General features: G+C 34.8%; 2 protein-coding genes and 1 non-coding gene across 4 annotated transcripts; 2 read left to right on the top strand and 1 right to left on the bottom strand.

The window, feature by feature from the left end:
• Positions 1-1279: 1279 nt before the first annotated feature.
• FUS6 (COP9 signalosome complex subunit 1) lies at positions 1280-5531 on the top strand. Its single transcript, XM_068623687.2, has 6 exons — positions 1280-1934; positions 3133-3453; positions 3653-3769; positions 3876-3961; positions 4734-4968; positions 5140-5531. The coding sequence occupies exons 1-6, from the start codon at positions 1536-1538 to the stop codon at positions 5314-5316; spliced, it is 1335 nt and encodes a 444-aa protein (XP_068479788.1). The 5' UTR covers positions 1280-1535; the 3' UTR covers positions 5317-5531.
• A 3-nt stretch (positions 5532-5534) lies between these two features.
• Positions 5535-12078, top strand: LOC137819733 (putative pectin methyltransferase QUA3). 2 transcript variants are annotated; one of them, XM_068623686.2, is made up of 8 exons: positions 5535-5676; positions 7508-8011; positions 9014-9217; positions 9307-9517; positions 9605-9872; positions 10088-10462; positions 10728-10823; positions 11550-12078. In XM_068623686.2, the coding sequence occupies exons 2-8, from the start codon at positions 7583-7585 to the stop codon at positions 11755-11757; spliced, it is 1791 nt and encodes a 596-aa protein (XP_068479787.2). In that variant the 5' UTR covers positions 5535-5676; positions 7508-7582; the 3' UTR covers positions 11758-12078. The 2 variants fall into 2 exon arrangements, with proteins under 2 accessions (XP_068479787.2, XP_090152390.1); XM_090296264.1 differs by lacking the exon at positions 5535-5676 and adding an exon at positions 8619-8684 and having other exon boundaries at positions 7345-8011.
• Positions 12079-13745: 1667 nt separating this feature from the next.
• Positions 13746-13816, bottom strand: TRNAG-GCC (transfer RNA glycine (anticodon GCC)). The gene has a single exon. It is a non-coding gene; the product is annotated as a tRNA-Gly (tRNA).
• Between the last annotated feature and the right edge of the window lie 7181 nt (positions 13817-20997).

The raw sequence follows: 20997 nt of genomic DNA, 5'->3' as shown, positions 1-20997 counted from the left end.
GATTCGCACGATACTTACTACCATAGTCCCAACTACAAGGTAAAGTTTATACAATTAGGTTTGATACAAACTTAAGAATGCTATTTTAAACTTATTCATTGTTCAATTTTATTGTTTTCTTCAAAACATATTATAAGTGACATGGTTCTAGGCTGTAATTTTTTCAAATAGTGCATTGAAGACGTTGCTGATGAAAAAATAATATATGTCTTCTAGAAAACCGTTTGAAGGTCTCCACAAGAAGGATTCAAATGTTATTACTGGGAATGTCTTTTCTTTTTCTAATTAACATTATTATGTTCTTCATTTTTACATAATTTCAAAATTACAAACAAATTAACATGTCTTCATATCTCTTTCCGGATCAAATGTAATGACTTTATATTATATATTTTGACAACTACTTAATATTCATGTTATATTCTAAATATCTATTTTCTTTTTAAAATATATTCATTTTGCTATTCATAATAATGAAAATCATTATTAAAATTATATATATATATATATATATTTGTATATATATAACATATCATAATTTAAAAATTCATATATAATATTAAAATTATGTAAAAAATTCACTTAAGTAAAAAATAAAATAAAATAAATAAAATGTTAAATAATCAAATTATACTTAAATTTAAAATTACAATTCATGATTTCTTTCAATTTTACTTTTTTTTATTTATAAATGAAACTTAAAATTATTTTAATTAACTAAAATATGAAAAATGATTCATCACTATTTATTCTTCTTTTATATACAAGGGTAAATTTATAATCTTACAAATTTTACTATTCAAAATAATTTATAATATTCTTACAACCATCACATCACTCACAAATTTCAATAAATTTTTCTTACACATTTACTCTAACATATCCCAATCCAAACAACCTTAACTTTTTTCACACTTTCACTTTCCTTCACCCTCAACTTTCCACTCCTCCACACCCTTTGATCCAAACAAATAAAAGATGAAGATGTAGTTAGGATAAATCACCATATATTATCTATTTTTGAACTCAGAGTTTTGTCATAGTTATATTTTTACAAAACGTCCCAATTATGATAGAAAAAATATATATAAATTATTATTGATCTACTCAAAGAGGTATGATTATTATATATATATATATACTATAATTTATAATTTATGTACGCTAGCCTAATCAATTAATTAGATAAATACTGGACTAAAATTGTTTAATTTAAAAACTTAAAAAATAAAATTTGCTAATAAACTTTTATAGGCTGGAACAAAGGAGAAATTAGTTCATTTTTATTTATAAAATACTTGGCGATTCAGAATACAAAGTCACGGAAAACGAAAGAAACGACGCCGTTCTGTATGTAGACATTACTAAGAAGTAGAAGAAGAGCACGGAAAGCGTTACTTAGCGATCTCCGTGGATACAGACAGTGACACAAAGGAAGTAGAAACCACTCCTGCGCGACCCACCTTACCCCGTGAACCCCACCTCACCGAAACAAACCCCTGTTCCCGAAAACCCTAGCCCTAGCTCCGACCGACATGGACGGCGACGACGAGACCTCGGGTCCGATGATCGACGAAATCTACGCCAACGGCGGCGGCGACGACGGAGACCAGCGGAGCCGTCGCGCGATCATGAGCGGTGACCAGCTCGATGTCGAGGCGTACGCGGCGCTGTACTCGGGGCGCACGAAGATTATGCGGCTCATCTTCATCGCCGACAAGATGAACAACGCGGCGACGCAGCTCGAGGCGCTGCGCATGGCCTACGACGAGATTAAGAAGGGCGAGAACACACAGCTTTTCAGGGAGGTCGTGCAGAAGATCGATGGAAGATTGGGAGCGAACTATGGCATGGACACAGCGTGGTGCGATGCCGTGGATCGAAGAGCGGAGCAGAAGAAGGAGAAACTCGAGAATGAACTCAATGCGTATCGGGTTCGTTTTGTTTTTTGTTTTTGTCCCAGTATCCTTGGTTGATTTAATCAGTTATCTTAAATTATAATCGCATATTTTTTCAGCTTATTTGAATCTGTGTTATTAATTTTTAGAACTTAGGTGTCACTAAACGTGTTTTTAAGTTTTGATCGTAGGATGTTTTACACGAACGTGTAATTGATGATAATTATTGTTTGTGAATGCTATGGTTTTAAATTATGTGGGGAAAAATTATGCGACCTTGGCTGCAATTGCAAACTAAGGTTTTAAATCGTGGTAGCAGTTTCCTGGCTATTGTTAATGTTTTGGGTGCAATTACGCGAACAAACCTGATGTTGTGATCACTAAAACGTGGTCTTAAACTGCTTTTTTTAAAACCTGGTAGTAGAGACTGAATAGTTAAATTTTTTTATCCATTTTTGGTGAATTTCCTTGTTTGTTTCCAGCTCTTTTGTTGGCCGTCGGCTGAAGTTTTGTGTTTGATTATAACATTTGTTAGTGGTGCTCCTCTGCTGCCAATTATTGTGTTTAGTACACATTCATTGATTAGCTTTTGTCTGGTGAATAGTATGTATTGCTTTGCTTTCAAGCCGCATTTTTGTACTCTGGTGCTTATTTATGAGCATTGTAGAGTTGGGTGCTTTTGTTTTTTGCAAATAGTCTTGTTTAAGGTTCTTGGAGGATGGTTGTTGTGTGCAGTTGTGTGTTATTGGATGGCAAACTCTGCAACATCTTGTATTTGGTGGTTGCGTTGGGGCTTTGTTGAAATGTATCCAACATTCAAGATTTAAAAATTATAATGTGTTTGGATTGCTGTTTGAATGACTAAAAATGTACATTTTTACATTTAAATTTTTTTACATTATGTTGAAACTAATTGTTGTGTCATTTCTGTTTGACATGATTGTGGATTCTGAAGTAGATTACCAGTGGAGCTTTACCTTATGTTTGTCATGTGAGTTTTTTTTGTGTCCCTATAATTGACATGGTAAAGAAGCTAGATGGACTCCTCCCAATCAAAGGTATTAATGAATAAAAATAGGAAGCTAAATGGATATTAGATAGGTTTTGTGATTTAGTTATGTTCACTTGGGATGATATTTCCTTGTATGGTACTTTGATAAGACCTCCTTTTTTCATGAACTGCCTTTGCTTCCTTGACCTGTCAATTTGTTCATCTTGAATTTCTTTTTTGCAGACAAACTTGATTAAAGAAAGCATTAGAATGGGATACAATGATTTTGGAGACTTTTATTATGCTCATGGTCAATTGGGGGAAGCTTTTAAAAGTTATGTCCGCACTCGGGATTATTGCACCACATCAAAGCATATTATTCACATGTGTATGAGTGCAATTCTTGTCAGCATTGAGATGGGTCAATTTCCTCATGTTACAAGCTATGTTAGCAAGGCAGAACAAGCACTGGATGTCCATGATGCAGTAATCGTTGCAAAGCTACGATGTGCTGCTGGATTGGCTAATCTAGAGGCCAAAAAGTACAAACTTGCTGCCCGAAAGGTGTTGCTACTTAGCTGTTTTTTAACTCTATTTTTGCTTGGAGTCAGCCTAGACTTAGATCATCTAGCAGGATCTATGAAATCCCTGACTTGAATTTTGAGGATTCAACTACTCATTCATCATTTTTTATGTGTGATAATAACCAATTAACATAATTGCTTATAACTTTGTGAGCCTCATTTTCATTATTTTAATGCAGTTTCTAGAAACAGGACCTGAACTAGCAAGTCACTATAATGATGTAATTGCACCTCAAGACGTTGCAACATATGGAGGACTTTGTGCACTTGCTACATTTGATAGGGTAGAGTTAAAGGCAAGTACTCCATTGATGACTTTGTGCACCTCAAGATGTTTCTTCTTATCAATGACTGAGACATTGATGACACTGTCTTTATTTATTTATTTCTCAAATTTCGCAGAGCAAAGTTATAGACAATTCCAACTTCCGCAATTTCTTAGAGCTAGTACCTGAAGTAAGGGAACTGATAAATGATTTTTACTCGAGGTAAGTTGGTCTTATCGTTCTTTTATTGTTGTTCAATTATGTCATGTAGGTGGAACTAGTCACTGGACGTCACTTCTTTTTCTTGTTACCTTAATTCATATTAAATTACAAAAAAAATGGTAGGTACATGAAGTTCTTCATGTGTGTTGCTAAGCTTGTCTGAATAAAAAATATCGGAATTTTAAAATGTTGGATTGGAAGGTTTGCATGGAGAGTATAACATCAATTTGTTAGACAGTTAGACGGTAATTGATTGCTGCAAGGTTATCTATCTATTATATTGATTATTGATGATGTTAAACCTTTTTTTTTTTTTGGCTTAATAAGGGGTTGGTTAGAATTCAAGTAAATTCTTTATTGTTGTCCTTTTGAGTTGTGTTCTGCAAATTAATATATTTTATTTTAAGAATTCAATTTTCATGTATTGTCAATGTAATAAAATTTGTACTGTTAACTATTTACAAATCATCTCTGGTATGACATAAGTCAATAAATTCATCATACATAACAATGTGATTAGTGTCTGAGTGGTGTGCATATACTAATTAAATTCTCATTTTTAATATTGTTGAATTGATGAAAACTGAGAAAGGGCTTCTTAGATGATTACATATTTCAATATTTATTTTACTCTTAATTGTTTTGCATTAAAATATTTATATATCTTGCTCAAAATGTTTCTTTGCAATGGCTTTCTTTCTTGTCTTCACATGTCTTTTCTGTGGCTTTATGGACAATGTATTTATCTCGATCTCTTTGCTTCTTTTATCAGCCACTATGCTTCATGTCTGGAATACCTCGGGAACCTCAAAGCAAACCTATTGCTTGATATACATTTGTATGACCATGTTGAGACACTTTATGATCAAATTCGTCACAAAGCCCTTATCCAGTATACACACCCATTTGTGTCTGTTGATTTGAACATGATGGCTAATGCATTCAAGACAACTGTTGCTGGACTTGAGAAAGAGCTAGAAGCATTGATCACTGATAATCAGATACAGGTGCGGTTTGACTTAATTGGCCTCAATTGGTCTAATACACGGATTATGTTGAATTTATAATGAAAAGAATCGACATATACATGCTCCTTGGTTCCAATTTTTTTTGTACCTTTACAATAGAACAGTCTAAACGGGATTTAAACAGTTTTTTATCGGGCAAACCTTTTGCAGGCTCGAATTGATTCACACAACAAAATTTTGTATGCACGGCATGCGGATCAAAGGAATGCCACCTTTCAAAGGGTTCTAGAAACTGGAAGAGAATTTGATCGTGATGTTCGTTCCATGTTACTGAGATCAAATCTTATCAAGCATGAGTACAATCTTAGAGCATTAAGGAAACTTTGATTATGGACCGATGGTGATGGAATGAAGTTATGGTTTCTGGAGTGAACAACTATCATGTAGCAAGTTTCTGGAGTGAAGGTAAAGATTGCCTTACCTCATGGTGGATTCAATCAACGTTGCGAAACGTACGTTTGTGCAAACATTTAACGGCATATTATGGTTTCTTTTTGTATATACTCTTTCATAATTTCAATTATTTTGTCACGAGATATTCATTTTCTGGTTTTAACCCGCATCTGTTTTTCGGCAACTCCGTTGCGTAAGACCGAGTCTTGATGGCCCATAAACATTCTCATGACCTGTCAACTCAACTCCTTTAACTAGCCTATTTTGGCAGGAAAAGTTGAAGTTTTGAACCTAGTAAGTAACCCTTTTCTTACCTGTCAAAGTGTGTGGAGTAGCCAGAGTTGGCTTATTGGGTTTATCTGCTTAACTTTTAACTGTTTGATGATTCTTAATCTTGGTAGAGTAGTATTATTATGAATATTTTTTTTAGTTTTACTTGAATGTTTTATGGAAATCGAAGGAATCAGTTATAATCGGACTTTATACATAGATAGTGAAATCTGATTGATTTGGTTTAAGTGTGTTTCATTTCATGTTTTGTTGCATGATGCAAACAAGTGCATATATGTATTTTTGTTGCGTAATAGGGCTGTATTACTTTGCCTAATAATTGAGTTTAATGTGAGGTTGTGTTATTCATCATCAAATATTGAAAAAATAAAGTTATTGTACTATAAAAAGGAAAGCAAAATTAACCGTTTATACTCAGGAATTTTGTATATTTATGTGAGTAATATTGTTTTGTAAAAGGGAAGTCTTAATTCTTTTATTAAAAAATGTATTTTTCACTAATATACTAAAATTGCATTTGACAATGAAATGTTTTAGTAACTACAATTTTGTACTATTAATGTTCGTATGTACTATGTAATGAGTACGAAGTAGAAACATGGAATTGAGTGTGGCTAGTATAATCATGACTGAGTATGCAATTAAAATTTAGAATTGAATCGTTTAATTATAATTATGTTAGAAAGGTTTTTCAGAATTGAAAACAGAATTTAAAGATATAATTTCATGGACTTCTATAAAGGAACAACTTTGACATTTATAGTGAATAACTGACTCTCATTTAAACTAGAAGTCTAAACTGTTTGATGTTTTTCTCAATTCTAAATCACTATTCTCTGAATAGCGTTTCTCAATACCACCCTTGCAGTGTACATCTGTTCTCCTTAGTGTATGAGTATTAAGGAGGAAAAACCTGAAAAAAAAAACTATACACATGTCGATAAAATCTGATATAGATATTAAATGAATATGTACTTTTTTTTACATACAGATAATGGATGAGTTTTTTTAAATTTATTAAACGATTTCTTTTGAAAGTTAAAAACCTGTATAAAAAATATAAAATGACTATTTGTAATAATTTTAAAAGATTCCACACATTTTAGAAAACTTTACAACTATTAATCTAACTCGTACCGCACATATTATTAAGACGGATTTTCTAGTTGTGAGTGACGGGTATCTACAATTCGTACAGTTTTCTTGTCATTCCTTTATCTACAACTATTTTATATATAATATATTATAAGATGAAGGTGGAATAAAAACACAAAATTCTAAACGATTTATGAGCTTGGTTTTTATCCTGAATTGTTTTACGATGGCATTAAATTTTTATTTGAGAAAATGACAGGCATATAATGCAGCATTTTTGTGGTAGTTCTGAACCACGTGCCGTTCCAGATTCCGAAGCATGCATTTACTTAAGCTTGAAGGGTCTCTCTATTTCATTACTCCACTTTCTCAATTATAAATTCTTAATATTCTTTCTATTTTCTGTGCAACGTACATTTTACATTTCTCTCCAAGATGCACCTACCAATAAAATATTTATCAATAATCTCAAACCACTTCATTTCTACTTATATGTTTTAAATTTAAAAATAATAGTAAATCATGATTTTAAAGTAATTTCTACAATAATTTAAATGAATTTTAATTGGAAGATGTGTTCTCTTCTCTTATGATTTTACTTGCAATGAAATTGAGAGTGATCTTTGAGGCTCAGTCTCAACACATGCAAAAGAAAAAAGCATTCACACTGAATCTCACACTCTTCATCTCCCAATAAACCCATCTTCACTCTCATCAAACACACTTCATTCATTTGCAGTTGCGTTCTTCCACGCGCCCAGCCCCAAAACGCCACACCCCAATGCCGTTTTGATCCCATCCAATACGGTTTCCGATGGGTCACGTCAACCTCCCAGCCTCTAAGCGACTGGGCGGCCCTCGCCAGTGGCGCGTGCTGGACGTCGTCACCGCCGCCTTCTTCGGCCTCGTCTTCCTCTTCTTCGTCCTCGTCTTCACCTCCATGGGGGACTCGCTCGCCGCCTCCGGCCGCCAGACGCTGCTCCTCTCCACCACCGATCCGCTTCAGCGCCTCCGCGTGTCGGCGGCCGTCGAGGCCGGGCAGCCGCGCGTGATCGATGCCTGCCCCGCCGACACCGCCGACCACATGCCGTGTGAGGATCCCAGGCTGAACAGCCAGCTGAGCAGGGTGATGAATTACTACCGTGAGAGACACTGCCCGCCGCTGGAGAACACGCCGCTCTGCCTCGTCCCGCCGCCCCGCGGGTACAGGGTGTCGGTGCAGTGGCCGGAGAGCTTGCACAAGGTATGTGCAGTGCTCTTTATCATGAGAAAGTGATGCAAAGGTGGTGAATGGTGTTTAATTTGTTAATTCCAACTGTGTTGAAAGCTTTTCGGAAAATAGGTTGTACAATGATAGTTTAAAATAGCATTAAAGAAACTACTCTAGATGACTGACCAGTATGAGCTGATATAGTTGGCATATTTAAATATGTGGAGCATTTATCTCTAAGTTTCTTGAATGAATTTTTCTAACATACGAAATTATTAGTGCATGTTTGGATGTCAGTCATTAGAGTTCTAAGGTACTTTTACTCTTGAAGCTATAATCTTTTTCTTCTTCATTTTGTATCTTGGAATTGGGGAATGTGCATTGATTCCCAAAAGTGTGTTTCTAACTTTTATCCAAACATAGCTTTAGTCTTCAACTCTTGACTGAGAGATATCGTGACGTGAGCATAAAAAAAATTACAGAATGGATAATACAAAAGTTAACAATCTTACGAGAATGGTAATATAAAAGTAAAAAACTGCATTGTAATAAGTACGTTGTAATTAAAATTCTATATTTTGAGTAGAATGTGGAATAAAGCCGCAGGAAATTTCTAATAAAAGGTTCCTATTTATTGTAGGGCGTTCAATAGAAGGACCCTTTCACTTATGGTGCTTTGCACTGGTTCTACTAACGGAGCTATTATGTTAGTGTTTGCAACTGAATAATTTTCACGTTTGGAAGATAGGGGATTCTTTTTAGTGTTTTCAGGCATGTGATTGATTTGGATTTAACCGGTTAGTTTTGTAAATTTTTTGGTGTTTGAGCAGAGACCTTTTAAAAATAATTATTGCATTTTAATACTTGGGATAAAGAAAATGCTGGTAAAATTATCTGGAAGACAAGTTTTGGAGCAACCTACTATAAAAAAAAGTCTGCATTCAGGACATAGGCAATTATGTGTTTCAGAAAACTGTTTTTGATATTTGTTATCAGTGATCCACCTTACTGAAAGCCCTCGTGTGATCTCTGTAGATATGGCATAGCAACATGCCATACAACAAGATTGCTGACAGGAAAGGTCACCAGGGATGGATGAAGATTGAAGGTCCGCACTTTATATTCCCCGGAGGTGGTACAATGTTTCCAGATGGAGCAGAGCAATATATTGAAAAACTTGGTCAATACATACCAATGAATGGTGGTGTTCTGAGGACTGCTCTTGATATGGGATGCGGGGTAGGATCTATTGTACTGTTTCCTTGAGATCTTTTATTACTAGAATTTGTTGTTATTTAGCATGAAATTATATTTCTCATGTTTTACAGGTTGCCAGTTTTGGAGGATATTTACTAGCTCAAAACATCTTAACCATGTCTTTTGCTCCAAGAGATTCACACAAATCACAGATACAATTTGCACTTGAAAGAGGAATACCAGCTTTTGTTGCCATGCTTGGTACTCGCAGACTACCATTTCCTGCATTTGGCTTTGACTTAGTCCATTGTTCTCGGTGTTTAATCCCTTTTACAGCCTACAGTAAGTTCATTATTTCAGCTGACCTTTGCATATCTTGCAATCTCTAAATAGACATCACTACCATAATGCAGAAATCTTGCCTTGCAGATGCAACTTATTTCATTGAAGTGGACAGATTACTTCGCCCTGGTGGATATTTAGTCATTTCTGGTCCCCCTGTTCAGTGGCCTAAGCAAGATAAAGAATGGTCAGATCTTCAGGCTGTGGCAAGAGCTTTGTGTTATGAACTGATTGCTGTAGATGGTAACACTGTAATCTGGAAAAAGCCAGCAGTGGACATGTGTCTCCCCAACCGAAATGAATTTGGTCTAGACATGTGTGATGATGATGATTCAGATGACCCAAATTTAGCATGGTAATTTCCAATAGGCTATTGCTAGTTAATTTTTCCTTCAACTATCTTTGCTTCACATTAGTCAGCATCGATAATGTGTTTGAACCCATTATTTGTGCTTGCTACACATCAGTTTCATACGGGCATGGCACTCGAAGGAATACTATTGTTATTTGCTTAAGGACTTCTCATAGTGTTTAATTGAGATTTCACAATTAAGATGATTTATTTTGCAGGTACTTCAAATTGAAGAAATGTGTCACTAGGTTGTCTTCTGTCAAAGGTGAATATACTGTTGGTACAATATCCAAATGGCCAGAAAGGCTCACTGCTCCTCCGGTAAGGTCCACCATCCTCAAAAATGGTGCTGATGTATATGAGGCTGACACTAAGCGATGGGCAAGAAGAGTTGCACACTATAAGAATTCTCTAAAAATAAAGTTGGGGACTCCAGCAATACGCAATGTTATGGACATGAATGCATTTTTGGGGGGATTTGCAGCAGCACTTAATTCTGATCCTGTGTGGGTTATGAATGTTGTTCCATCTCACAAGCCACCAACTCTTGATGCAATCTTTGATAGAGGCCTCATTGGAGTCTATCATGATTGGTGAGTTTTTTGCTGCATTTTTCATGTGTTTATCTTAAAAGGACTTTTTTGTTTTTTCATTTCACTTTTCTCAATCAATGGTAATTACCTTACCTTGTATACTTCGTAAGTGTTAACATGACTTAAATATTACTTTAGTGTGGGAAATATTATGTTATTTGATGAAGACTTTTCAAACCATTACACCATAGACTAATTAATTCAACTACTGTTTCGCTGAAATTACAAATATTTGAAATTTGAGTTGTTCAATTAATGTTCCCAGGTGTGAACCTTTCTCAACATATCCTCGCACTTATGATCTGATCCATGCAACAAGCATTGAATCACTTATAAAGGATCCTGCCTCTGCCAAAAACAGGTATTTTCATTCTAAAGTGCTAATTTGAAGTCACAGGCCTGGCTTCTTCTACATTTTCCCTACTGGTCTTGGGATTTTTTGGGGTCATGATGATGTGACTAAGTTTACGTGTACTAATTTTAAATTTCAATCATTGTTTTCAAATATTTGTTAACATGAACAATTGGATAAAACGGGAGCAAAAAATTGCTACCCTAGCTGACTTGTAGCTCGTTAGTTTCATGTTAGTTTTGTATGCACGTGCTTACAGTCATGATTTTACTACGTAATAAACAAAAAATTGCTACCATAACTGACTTGGGCATTCATAAGTTAAAAAATATTTTTTTTTTAGTTTAGAAATTAGTTTATACATAAGTTAATTTTACTTTTTGTGGAAGTTCATTTCATTTTTTCATTTTCTCTTCTAAAAAATCCTTATACAGAAGTTTGTTTAAACACGTTCTATTTTTATTTCATTAGTTAGCATTTGTAGAGGTTGCATAACTAAATTATACAGGCTTTGTTCATTGGTTTGTTTGAAATTATTGATAAGAAACACAAGGAGTGGTTAAACAGATACTCAAATGTAGTTCTAAGTTGCCTAGATTTCCAATTTCCTTCTATTAGGTTGATTCCAGATTAACAAACACAAAGTGAGTATTTGTAATACTGTATCATCCTTGCAGACACAACGGTTCACATAAGTTATGAACTCACACTGACTGCTTCATGATTTCATTGCAGATGTAACCTTATTGATTTGATGGTCGAATTGGATCGAATTTTACGCCCAGAAGGAACCGTGGTGGTGAGGGATACCCCTGAAGTAATTGAAAGAGTAGCTCGTGTTGCACGTGCAGTGAGGTGGAAGCCCACTATATATAATAAAGAACCTGAATCACACGGAAGGCAGAACATTCTAGTTGCAACCAAGACCTTGTGGACGGTCTAATGCTCATCCCACTAACATAGCTGCGTGATTTAGGTAAAATTTCCTTCTCACCGTTTCCGAGGGATGAAGGTTTTCAAGGCTATCTTCTCTGTGCATCGAAGGGATGCGGTTTCCTTTCTGTTCAGTGTTTATATAAAGAGAGAGTAAGTTTAGGATCTAAGAAAACGAAAAGATGTGAAGATTTTGTGCAGTTTTATATGGAAAGCACAAGCTAGTGTTATATTTTCTCTATAGCTATAAGGATCACTTGTAATTCAGTACTTCTATTTATCATTGTTTATTTATTGAAAACATCCATCACTGATCTAATTGGCTATCTAACTCTCGTTACCATGTCTAGGAAGACTTCTTCCCTGATTTTGTTTCCAACTACTTCAGCATTTTCTTCTAAGATTCCCAGTAGAGGCTGTTTTTTAGTCAATGTTTTTCTTACGAAATTTTTTAGTCAATGTTTGATGATAGAAAATGGATCAGAGTGGATCGGAACATAATAGAATGGAATAAATTGGACTGTAATTGATTCAAAATGTCATCATACTATTTGAATATCTGTAGTGTTATGGAACAAATACTTTATTTCATCATTTGGAAAATAGACGGAAACAAAATAAATCATAACTATAGTTTCAATAATTGTACCGGGCAGGATTGTTCGAGATCTTGGAATCTCGGTTTGAGCATGTGGGTAGGTCAGCTCGGTTAGTGGGTTCAAAAGATGTGTTTGATCCAGTTATATTAGTAAGTTTGAAGAATAATTAAAATAATAAGTTTTATCATATATTGATTGTTAGTTAAATATTTATATTTTAATAGATAAGTGTATGTGTCAATATATTTGTAATTATTAACTGAATAAACATATGTATAAAGCTCTTAATTGAAAAGATAAAGTTGTTAATAAGAGCCCTCAAGAATAAAGGTGTATAAGATTATCTTCTCTTATAGCATGGGGAATGAAAGTGTCCACAAAATATTTTTTTGTTACGTATGTTTTCGGTTGAGATTAGATTGTCGTGAGCGAAAGTTGTTAAACAATTAAGCTATAAAAGGGATTTCAAACCCCAAGTAAATGTTTGTTGTTTCTGAATACTAAACTGAAATTGAATACTTATCTTATTTTCGTAAGTTTTCACGGACTTAATTATCGGAATATGTTCAACAGGTAGAGTCTTCTCTATCCCAACAGAGACCGTTCCAGTGTAACTAGAAGACGCAAACATAATTTACAAAAGATAAATTAGCAGCGAAACTTTTCATTCAAGACAACCGGCAGTTTTGTTATTTCATCCAAAGTGCAATTGTTACCTATGTCTTTTCACCATTCTAGTTCTATCCTATTTTGTTCTTCAATGAAAGCGCACTTGCTACATACGTCTTCTCACCAATTTTATCTTATTTTGTTCTTCATTTATAGCTGCGTGTCTTTTACCTTTAATTTAGTTTCACTTGTTTTAATCCAAGTCTACGATTTTGAAAATTATTTTAAGCTTTATGTTCAGATATTTTATCACTTTCAATTTACTATTTTCTGCAAATGTTTATTTTAAATGCTCATCTTAATAAACTATTTTTCGTTCTCCTTTAATATTTTTGCTAAATGGTAATTTTTACGTATATATAATTGAAAATTTATAAAAGAGATGAAGTTTAATTTCTTATATTTATTATTCAAAAAGATATAATAATAATTAGAAATATTAAGTATAATCCTCTCAATAATGACTTTTGCAGAAAGATAAATTATTTTCTACAAATTTATTTATCTTTGTTTATCATGTAAATTTAAAACTTCAGAAGTTGTTAATCCAAATAAAAGGAAGTTACAACTTTTTTTTTAAATATAAGAAGACTTAGAAACCAGATTTTTACAAAACAAAGGGGAATGAAAAAAATTGGAACTCAGATTTAGTTATTAATCCATTTTAAGAGATTAACTATGATTGACCCATCAATCACTTCAAACTATCATCACTGTTCCCACAGAAATATGCACCAGCCGGGAATCGAACCCGGGTCTGTACCGTGGCAGGGTACTATTCTACCACTAGACCACTGGTGCTTGTTGTTTTATGTAGAACATTTTGTTTATATATAGAAAAACTAGAAAAAGATTGAGCCAACTAAGAAAGAGAAATCATGGTTCCAACACCGACGAAAATCATGATTTGGTAATACAAACAATAACCCTTCAGCCTTCAGGTACAGATTTCATGATCCGAGATTATTCTAAATTGAAATGGCCAATAATATTGATGATCTTTTTTGTAATGAACTCTGCACATAACAACAGAATATGTGAAGTGATTCAACTGAATTATAATGAACTTTTCACACAATTTTTTGTGATGATATTGAGTCGTATCATAAGTTGATGTGAAGTGAGAAGAGTATCTGGGAAACATGATCCCAAAAAAAAGTTGAGTACTTGAAAATTACACATAAATTAGTGCAGGAGGAAGTTGAAGGTGATTCAAGATTGGAAACACTGGGCCATCATATATATATAAATAAAAAGGGAAGGCAAATTATTCTGGAAAAAACTCCACTCTTTTTAATACTGCAGAGAAGTGCATCTACAAATGTTTTGTGTTGCAGAAATGACAGTGTAAGGAACTTGCAAATTCAAAGCTCTGCTACAATGCAGAGGTGTGTCCTTGCATACGAGAATGTTCAAATTTAAAGAAAAATATTTACAAAACAAAGCACGAAACAAATTTATATTTTTTTTTTATTGAAATTTGAATGATAATCATGAAAAAAAGATACACTTACAACCTCTCCTCATTAAATTAGATTCACATTTTTTAGTAAAATGAATATTTGTATTTTTTTAAGTTTTAAATAAAATAACAACCATACTTTCTAGTTTCATCTCCCTTATAAATATCATACTTTTTCTGAAATATATTTTTAATCAAGTATGATTCACTTTTTTTTAATAAAAGTTAAAAATTATAATTTTTTGTGAATAAAAAATAAATTGTTTATTTATAGAATTTTTTAATCCAGTCCTCCAAAAAATTTTAAATTACATTTGGACTATTATTTTTCTAAGCTCAGAAGAGGAAAGTAAGGTATACAAAGTTAAAGATGAATATGTTGATGATTCTTTATTGTTATAACTTTGCCAATAGAATACTATGGATAAGTAACCATTTATGAATACCTATCGAGGAAGATCTAAAAGAATATCACTAACAACGTAAAAAAAAATAAGAAGAAAGAAACACAGAACCTCGAATGTACCTTTCTCTTTTCTTCTCTCTCCCCATCTCTCCAACTCTCTCTTTTCTCTCTTTTATTTCTCATTTTATTTTCATTTCTCATTTTATAATTTGATCGTACCTATACATGAGGAGTTAAGAAAATTTTTTATCTGATCATATTTTTAAACATAGTAAGTTCATTTTTACTTTAAAGATCTTTTTTTTTTTTTTTAGGATTTAGTCATCAATCTTGGTGAGATCAATTGAGAAAATTAATTCTCTTAACTTATTCTACTATATATTGAAATTTTGTTCTGTTTAGATAACTTGCATTAGGCCCTTATATCTTGAAGCTTATCATGAGTTAGGGGATAAAATTCTAGAGATGGTTTGGAAAGCAAACAATTAAGGTAAGGGAAGCTAACTTAAACTTTCAATACCCTAGGTTAGAAGATATGGATATGGAGGGAATGTGATCCCAAGTTTTAATTTCTCTTGTAGAGATGTTATTTGATAAAATTGTTTGATTTTATGTTGTGTGAACATGTATAAGTATTAGATTTTGATAGTTTAGAAGTTAAATATTTTTTGATGTTGGAAAGGTTCTTGAATGGTACAAATTTTTAAATGTTATGTGATTGAATGATATGTATTATATATGAATGATGAAAATTGTATGAAATTGATGTCATACATTTGGGATAATGTATGAGTTGTTATTTGATGATATTAAGTATTAAAAGTCTATGTTTAACAGAGATCCTCTAGCTTCACTGATGATCTAAGTCATATAGACTAAGATATTAGGTTGTGAAAAGCTTATTAGGGAGTTCATACATATTAGGTCCCGTTGTAGACACTCAGTATTGGATGTTTCAACTTATCTTGATCCTTGATGTATGGATTAGATGTTAATATCTAGTAGAGGCATACTTAATAAGTCTTCAAGAAGACGATGAATTCATGTGTAAGTGTGATTGAAATGAAATCAAAGTGCTATGAATTGAAATGAAATCCAATGATTGTGATTGAAAATAGATCTGTACTGGTAGGCACCGGACGAACGCACGTGGCCGACCGACCTTATACACTAAATGGAAACGAACGCACGTGGCCGACCGGCCTTATACACTAAATGGAAACGAACGCACGTGGCCGACCGGCCGTATACACACTAAATGTAAGGGCATTTATGTGACAAGCTAAGGTGGTTAAGATACACCTCCGAAGAATAAGGAATATGCGTTTAGAGAAGATATGTTCCCCGGGTATTCCGGAGCACGACTGACAAGACATATCCATAACCTCCCTGAGCCCAAGGGATAGAAAGCCCATTAGGCAATCCTATAAATACTGTGCTCAAGCCAGAGAAAGGTACGTTTTCATTCACTTACGAAACTGCGCTTAGAATCTCATACTTACTTGAGCGTCGGAGTGCCTTCGCAGGTACCCTCCCCCGCCCGACCGAAGTTGATAGCACGAAGGGACGACCGACCAAAGGAGACAGCAAGAAAGGACAATCGACCAGAGGAGAAGAAGATCAACACGTCAGCAATTACACCACGTCAACCGACCGTGCCTGGGCCCCATCTCTCCACTCAGGTACAATTGGCGCCCACCGTGGGGCCGAGGCAAGATTTCAATATTTAAAGCTATAATGGTTGCAACAAGGAACAACAACAACGCTATGGCGTAACAGATGACTATGATTCAAACCCTCCAAACTCAGATGGAGGAACTGCGGCAAAAGGGGATGGAAGACCGTCGTCAACACGAAGAGGATAAACGCCGCCAAGAGGAGGAAATCGCCTTATTGAGAGAGCAGAATGCGCGACTCCAGCGACAGGTTGATAATCCCGAACGAGAAGGCCAATCCCATATGGCCGACCGAACCGCCTCTCGCATACATACACCAGCCGACACCAATCCTGCTTCCAGCCAAACCCCGAGCAAAGAAAGAGAAGTCGAGACCGAACGAACCGTCCGAACCACTCCAAGGTCAAACCAAGAATGTTCCACAAAGGAGACTTAGTATGGCGAATGCGGAGTAGCGCCCGAAAGGAAGGAGACAAGTTTTCTAGCAGTTGGGAAGGACCATTCCGCATAGCAGACACTAAGAATTATTTATGCCTCGTTCGGCATCAGAATTATCTTATTACTTCAACGTAATCGGAATTATTTATGCCTCGTCCGGCATCAGAATTATTCGGAATTATTTATGCCTCGTTCGGCATCAGAATTATCTTATTACTTTAATGTAATCAGAATTATTTATGCCCCGTTCGGCATCAGAATTATCTTATTACTTTAATGTAATAAGAATTATTTATGCCTCGTTCGGCATCAGAATTATCTTATTACTTTAATGTAATCAGAATTATTTATGCCCCGTTCGGCATCAGAATTATCTTATTACTTTAATGTAATCAGAATTATTTATGTCTCGTTCGGCATAAGAATTATCTTATTACTTTAATGCAATCAGAATTATTTATGTCTCGTTCGACATCAGAATTATCTTATTACTTTTATGTAATCAGAATTATTTATGCCTCGTTCGGCATCAGAATTATCTTATTACTTTAACAAATTATTTATGCCTCGTCCGGCATCAGAATCATCTTATTACTTTAATGTAATCAGAATTATTTATGCCTCGTTCGGCATCAGAATTATCTTATTACTTTAATGTAATCAGAATTATCTATGCCTCGTTCGGCATCAGAATTATCTTATTACTTTAATGTAATCAGAATTATTTATGCCTCGTCCGGCATCAGAATTATCTTATTACTTAACGTAATCGAAATTACTTATGCCCCGTTCGGCATCAGAATTATCTTATTACTTTAATGTAATCAGAATTATTTATGCCTCGTTCGGCTTCAAAATTATCTTATTACTTTAATGTAATCAGAATTATTTATGCCTCGTCCGGCATCAGAATTATCTTATTACTTCAACGTAATCGGAATTATTTATGCCTCGTCCGGCATCAGAATTATTCGGAATTATTTATGCCTCGTTCGGCATCAGAATTATCTTATTACTTAAATGTAATCAGAATTATTTATGTCTCGTTCGACATCAGAATTATCTTATTACTTTTATGTAATCAGAATTATTTATGCCTCGTTCGGCATCAGAATTATCTTATTACTTTAACAAATTATTTATGCCTCGTCCGGCATCAGAATCATCTTATTACTTTAATGTAATCAGAATTATTTATGCCTCGTTCGGCATCAGAATTATCTTATTACTTTAATGTAATCAGAATTATCTATGCCTCGTTCGGCATCAGAATTATCTTATTACTTTAATGTAATCAGAATTATTTATGCCTCGTCCGGCATCAGAATTATCTTATTACTTAACGTAATCGGAATTATTTATGCCTCGTTCGGCATCTGAATTATTACCTCAACGTAATCAGAATTATTTATGCCACGTTCGGCATCAGAATTATTTACTCAATCTTATGCCTCGTTCAACATCTGAATTATTACCTTAACGTAATCAGAATTATTATGCCACGTTCGGCATCCGAATTATTTACTCAATCTTATGCCTCGTTCGGCATCTGAATTATTACCTTAACGTAATCAGACTTTTTTATGCCACGTTCGGCATCAGAATTATTCACTTATTTATGCCTCGTTCGGCATCAGAATTATTCACTTATTTATGCCTCGTTCGGCATCAGAATTATATTATTACCTCAACGTAATCATAATTATTATGCCACGTTCGGCATCCGAATTATTTACTCAATCTTATGCCTCGTTCGGCATCTGAATTATTACCTTAACATAATCAGACTTTTTTATGCCACGTTCGGCATCAGAATTATTCACTTATTTATGCCTCGTTCGGCATCAGAATTATTCACTTATTTATGCCTCGTTCATCAGAATTATCTTATTACTAATGTAATCAGAATTATTTATGCCTCGTCCGGCATCAGAATTACCTTATTACTTTAATGTAATCAGAATTATTTATGCAAGTGTGCATTGCCCACATGTCGGGTCCAGCAATTTTCTATGCCACATTGTTCATTAACTCTTCAAAAGAGGCGTCAGGCTGTGGGCCAGGGGTCTCCCCCTCGGCCTCCTCATTTAAATTATCATCGGGGTTGATCGGCACCAGCTTTCCATCAACTATTATTTTTTCTGTCGTACTGGTCGTCCTCCAGGGGTGCTCCATGCAGGCAGGCCGCTTGTCCGATGCCTAACCGAAAATATTCTTCGCTAATGCGAACGTCCCGTCATTCCGTTAAATTTAATGTCTGACAACTCGAAAGGCACAACAATTATTACGACTCTTCGGCTTTTATTCACCTCGAGCCTGGGGGGCAAGTGTACTGGTAGGCACCGGACGAACGCACGTGGCCGACCGGCCTTATACACTAAATGGAAACGAACGCACGTGGCCGACCGGCCTTATACACTAAATGGAAACGAACGCACGTGGCCGACCGGCCGTATACACACTAAATGTAAGGGCATTTATGTGACAAGCTAAGGTGGTTAAGATACACCTCCGAAGAATAAGGAATATGCGTTTAGAGAAGATATGTTCCCCGGGTATTCCGGAGCACGACTGACAAGACATATCCATAACCTCCCTGAGCCCAAGGGATAGAAAGCCCATTAGGCAATCCTATAAATACTGTGCTCAAGCCAGAGAAAGGTACGTTTTCATTCACTTACGAAACTGCGCTTAGAATCTCATACTTACTTGAGCGTCGGAGTGCCTTCGCAGGTACCCTCCCCCGCCCGACCGAAGTTGATAGCACGAAGGGACGACCGACCAAAGGAGACAGCAAGAAAGGACAATCGACCAGAGGAGAAGAAGATCAACACGTCAGCAATTACACCACGTCAACCGACCGTGCCTGGGCCCCATCTCTCCACTCAGGTACAAGATCCATGTGGTCTATATGAATGATGAAATTGGTATTGAAATTTTATATGACAACATTTAAAGAAATTTTTATAAATGATTAGTCTAATTGGTTCTTTTTGCATAGATTAAGTATCTTATGGAATTTCTTTTCATTAGCTTACCCTTACTTTTCTTATTTTCTTGTGAACAACCATGATTGTACTACGTACACGAGCAGATGATTATACAGGTGTGGTGTCGGAGGGTCTGAAGGGCTTTAGGATGTTGTTTTGAACCTTATACTATAAATATTTGTATTTCTATAAACTCTAATCATGTATTAGAAATGTTTTGAAAAATTCTAAGCTTGTATAGAAATATGTAGAACTTGTATTGTAATAGTTAGATGCAAATTTTGGAGTGTTACAATATAAACTATAACAACCACTCCTAAAAAAATGAATAGGAGATTAGCCAAATGAAAAAGATGTCATATATCATTTGTAAGAAGGCCTAAGAAGCTGAATAGAACCTGAATATCAAAAGAAAACTAGCTGCAGGTGCAATACTGTATACTCCCTAACCAAAAAGCATTATCTAAGAAGCATTGATCTTTTAATGTTAACTAGTATTAATAATTTGAATTAGGGTGTGAAGATTTATTGCGATCACCATTTGTATGACTGGAACCACCAATGTTAAGTAGACAAGAAACAAAGAAGTCTATAAACAGAAATCAATAACACAAAGTTTGAGTCGTATTATACCATTATTATATTTCAATGAAATCTCAAAATCAGCTTAAGTAATATGAAAACTCCTCAAATGTATACTTTTCGTCCCTTCCTTCAACCACCAGCCTCTAGAGCTCCTGCACAATCAAGAAATCTACATTACACTAAAAGACAATCACAATAAACATTTCAGGAGTTTGGTTTATCTTTTGGAGATGCATTTCTTGTGCTCATGTGCCTATGTTGAGCTTATTTCTCATAACTATACAGTAGCTGCAAAACAAGGTAATAGAAAAAGATGTTAACCAGTTATGTGATTATACCTTGTTTCCCCTTCACTACCTCATGTCACGACCAATTGCAAGATTCGAAGCTTTGTGCACAATATGAAATCGGTGAAAAGAGAAATT

Source organism: Phaseolus vulgaris, chromosome 10, assembly GCF_051622355.1.
Source record: "Phaseolus vulgaris cultivar YP4 chromosome 10, ASM5162235v1, whole genome shotgun sequence".
Classification (NCBI taxonomy): domain Eukaryota; kingdom Viridiplantae; phylum Streptophyta; class Magnoliopsida; order Fabales; family Fabaceae; genus Phaseolus; species Phaseolus vulgaris.
This window is presented reverse-complemented; position numbering and strand designations above follow the sequence as displayed.

Excerpts from the sequence above, each read along its gene's own strand:
- FUS6 (XM_068623687.2), top strand. The coding sequence starts at position 1,536 with ATGGACGGCGACGACGAGACCTCGGGTCCGATGATCGACGAAATCTAC. Across the intron at positions 3,454-3,652 it reads ACAAACTTGCTGCCCGAAAG|TTTCTAGAAACAGGACCTGA; the intron begins GTGTTGCTACTT and ends ATTTTAATGCAG. Across the intron at positions 4,969-5,139 it reads TCACTGATAATCAGATACAG|GCTCGAATTGATTCACACAA; the intron begins GTGCGGTTTGAC and ends AACCTTTTGCAG.
- LOC137819733 (XM_068623686.2), top strand. The coding sequence starts at position 7,583 with ATGGGTCACGTCAACCTCCCAGCCTCTAAGCGACTGGGCGGCCCTCGC. Across the intron at positions 9,873-10,087 it reads GATGACCCAAATTTAGCATG|GTACTTCAAATTGAAGAAAT; the intron begins GTAATTTCCAAT and ends TTTATTTTGCAG. Across the intron at positions 10,824-11,549 it reads CCTGCCTCTGCCAAAAACAG|ATGTAACCTTATTGATTTGA; the intron begins GTATTTTCATTC and ends ATTTCATTGCAG.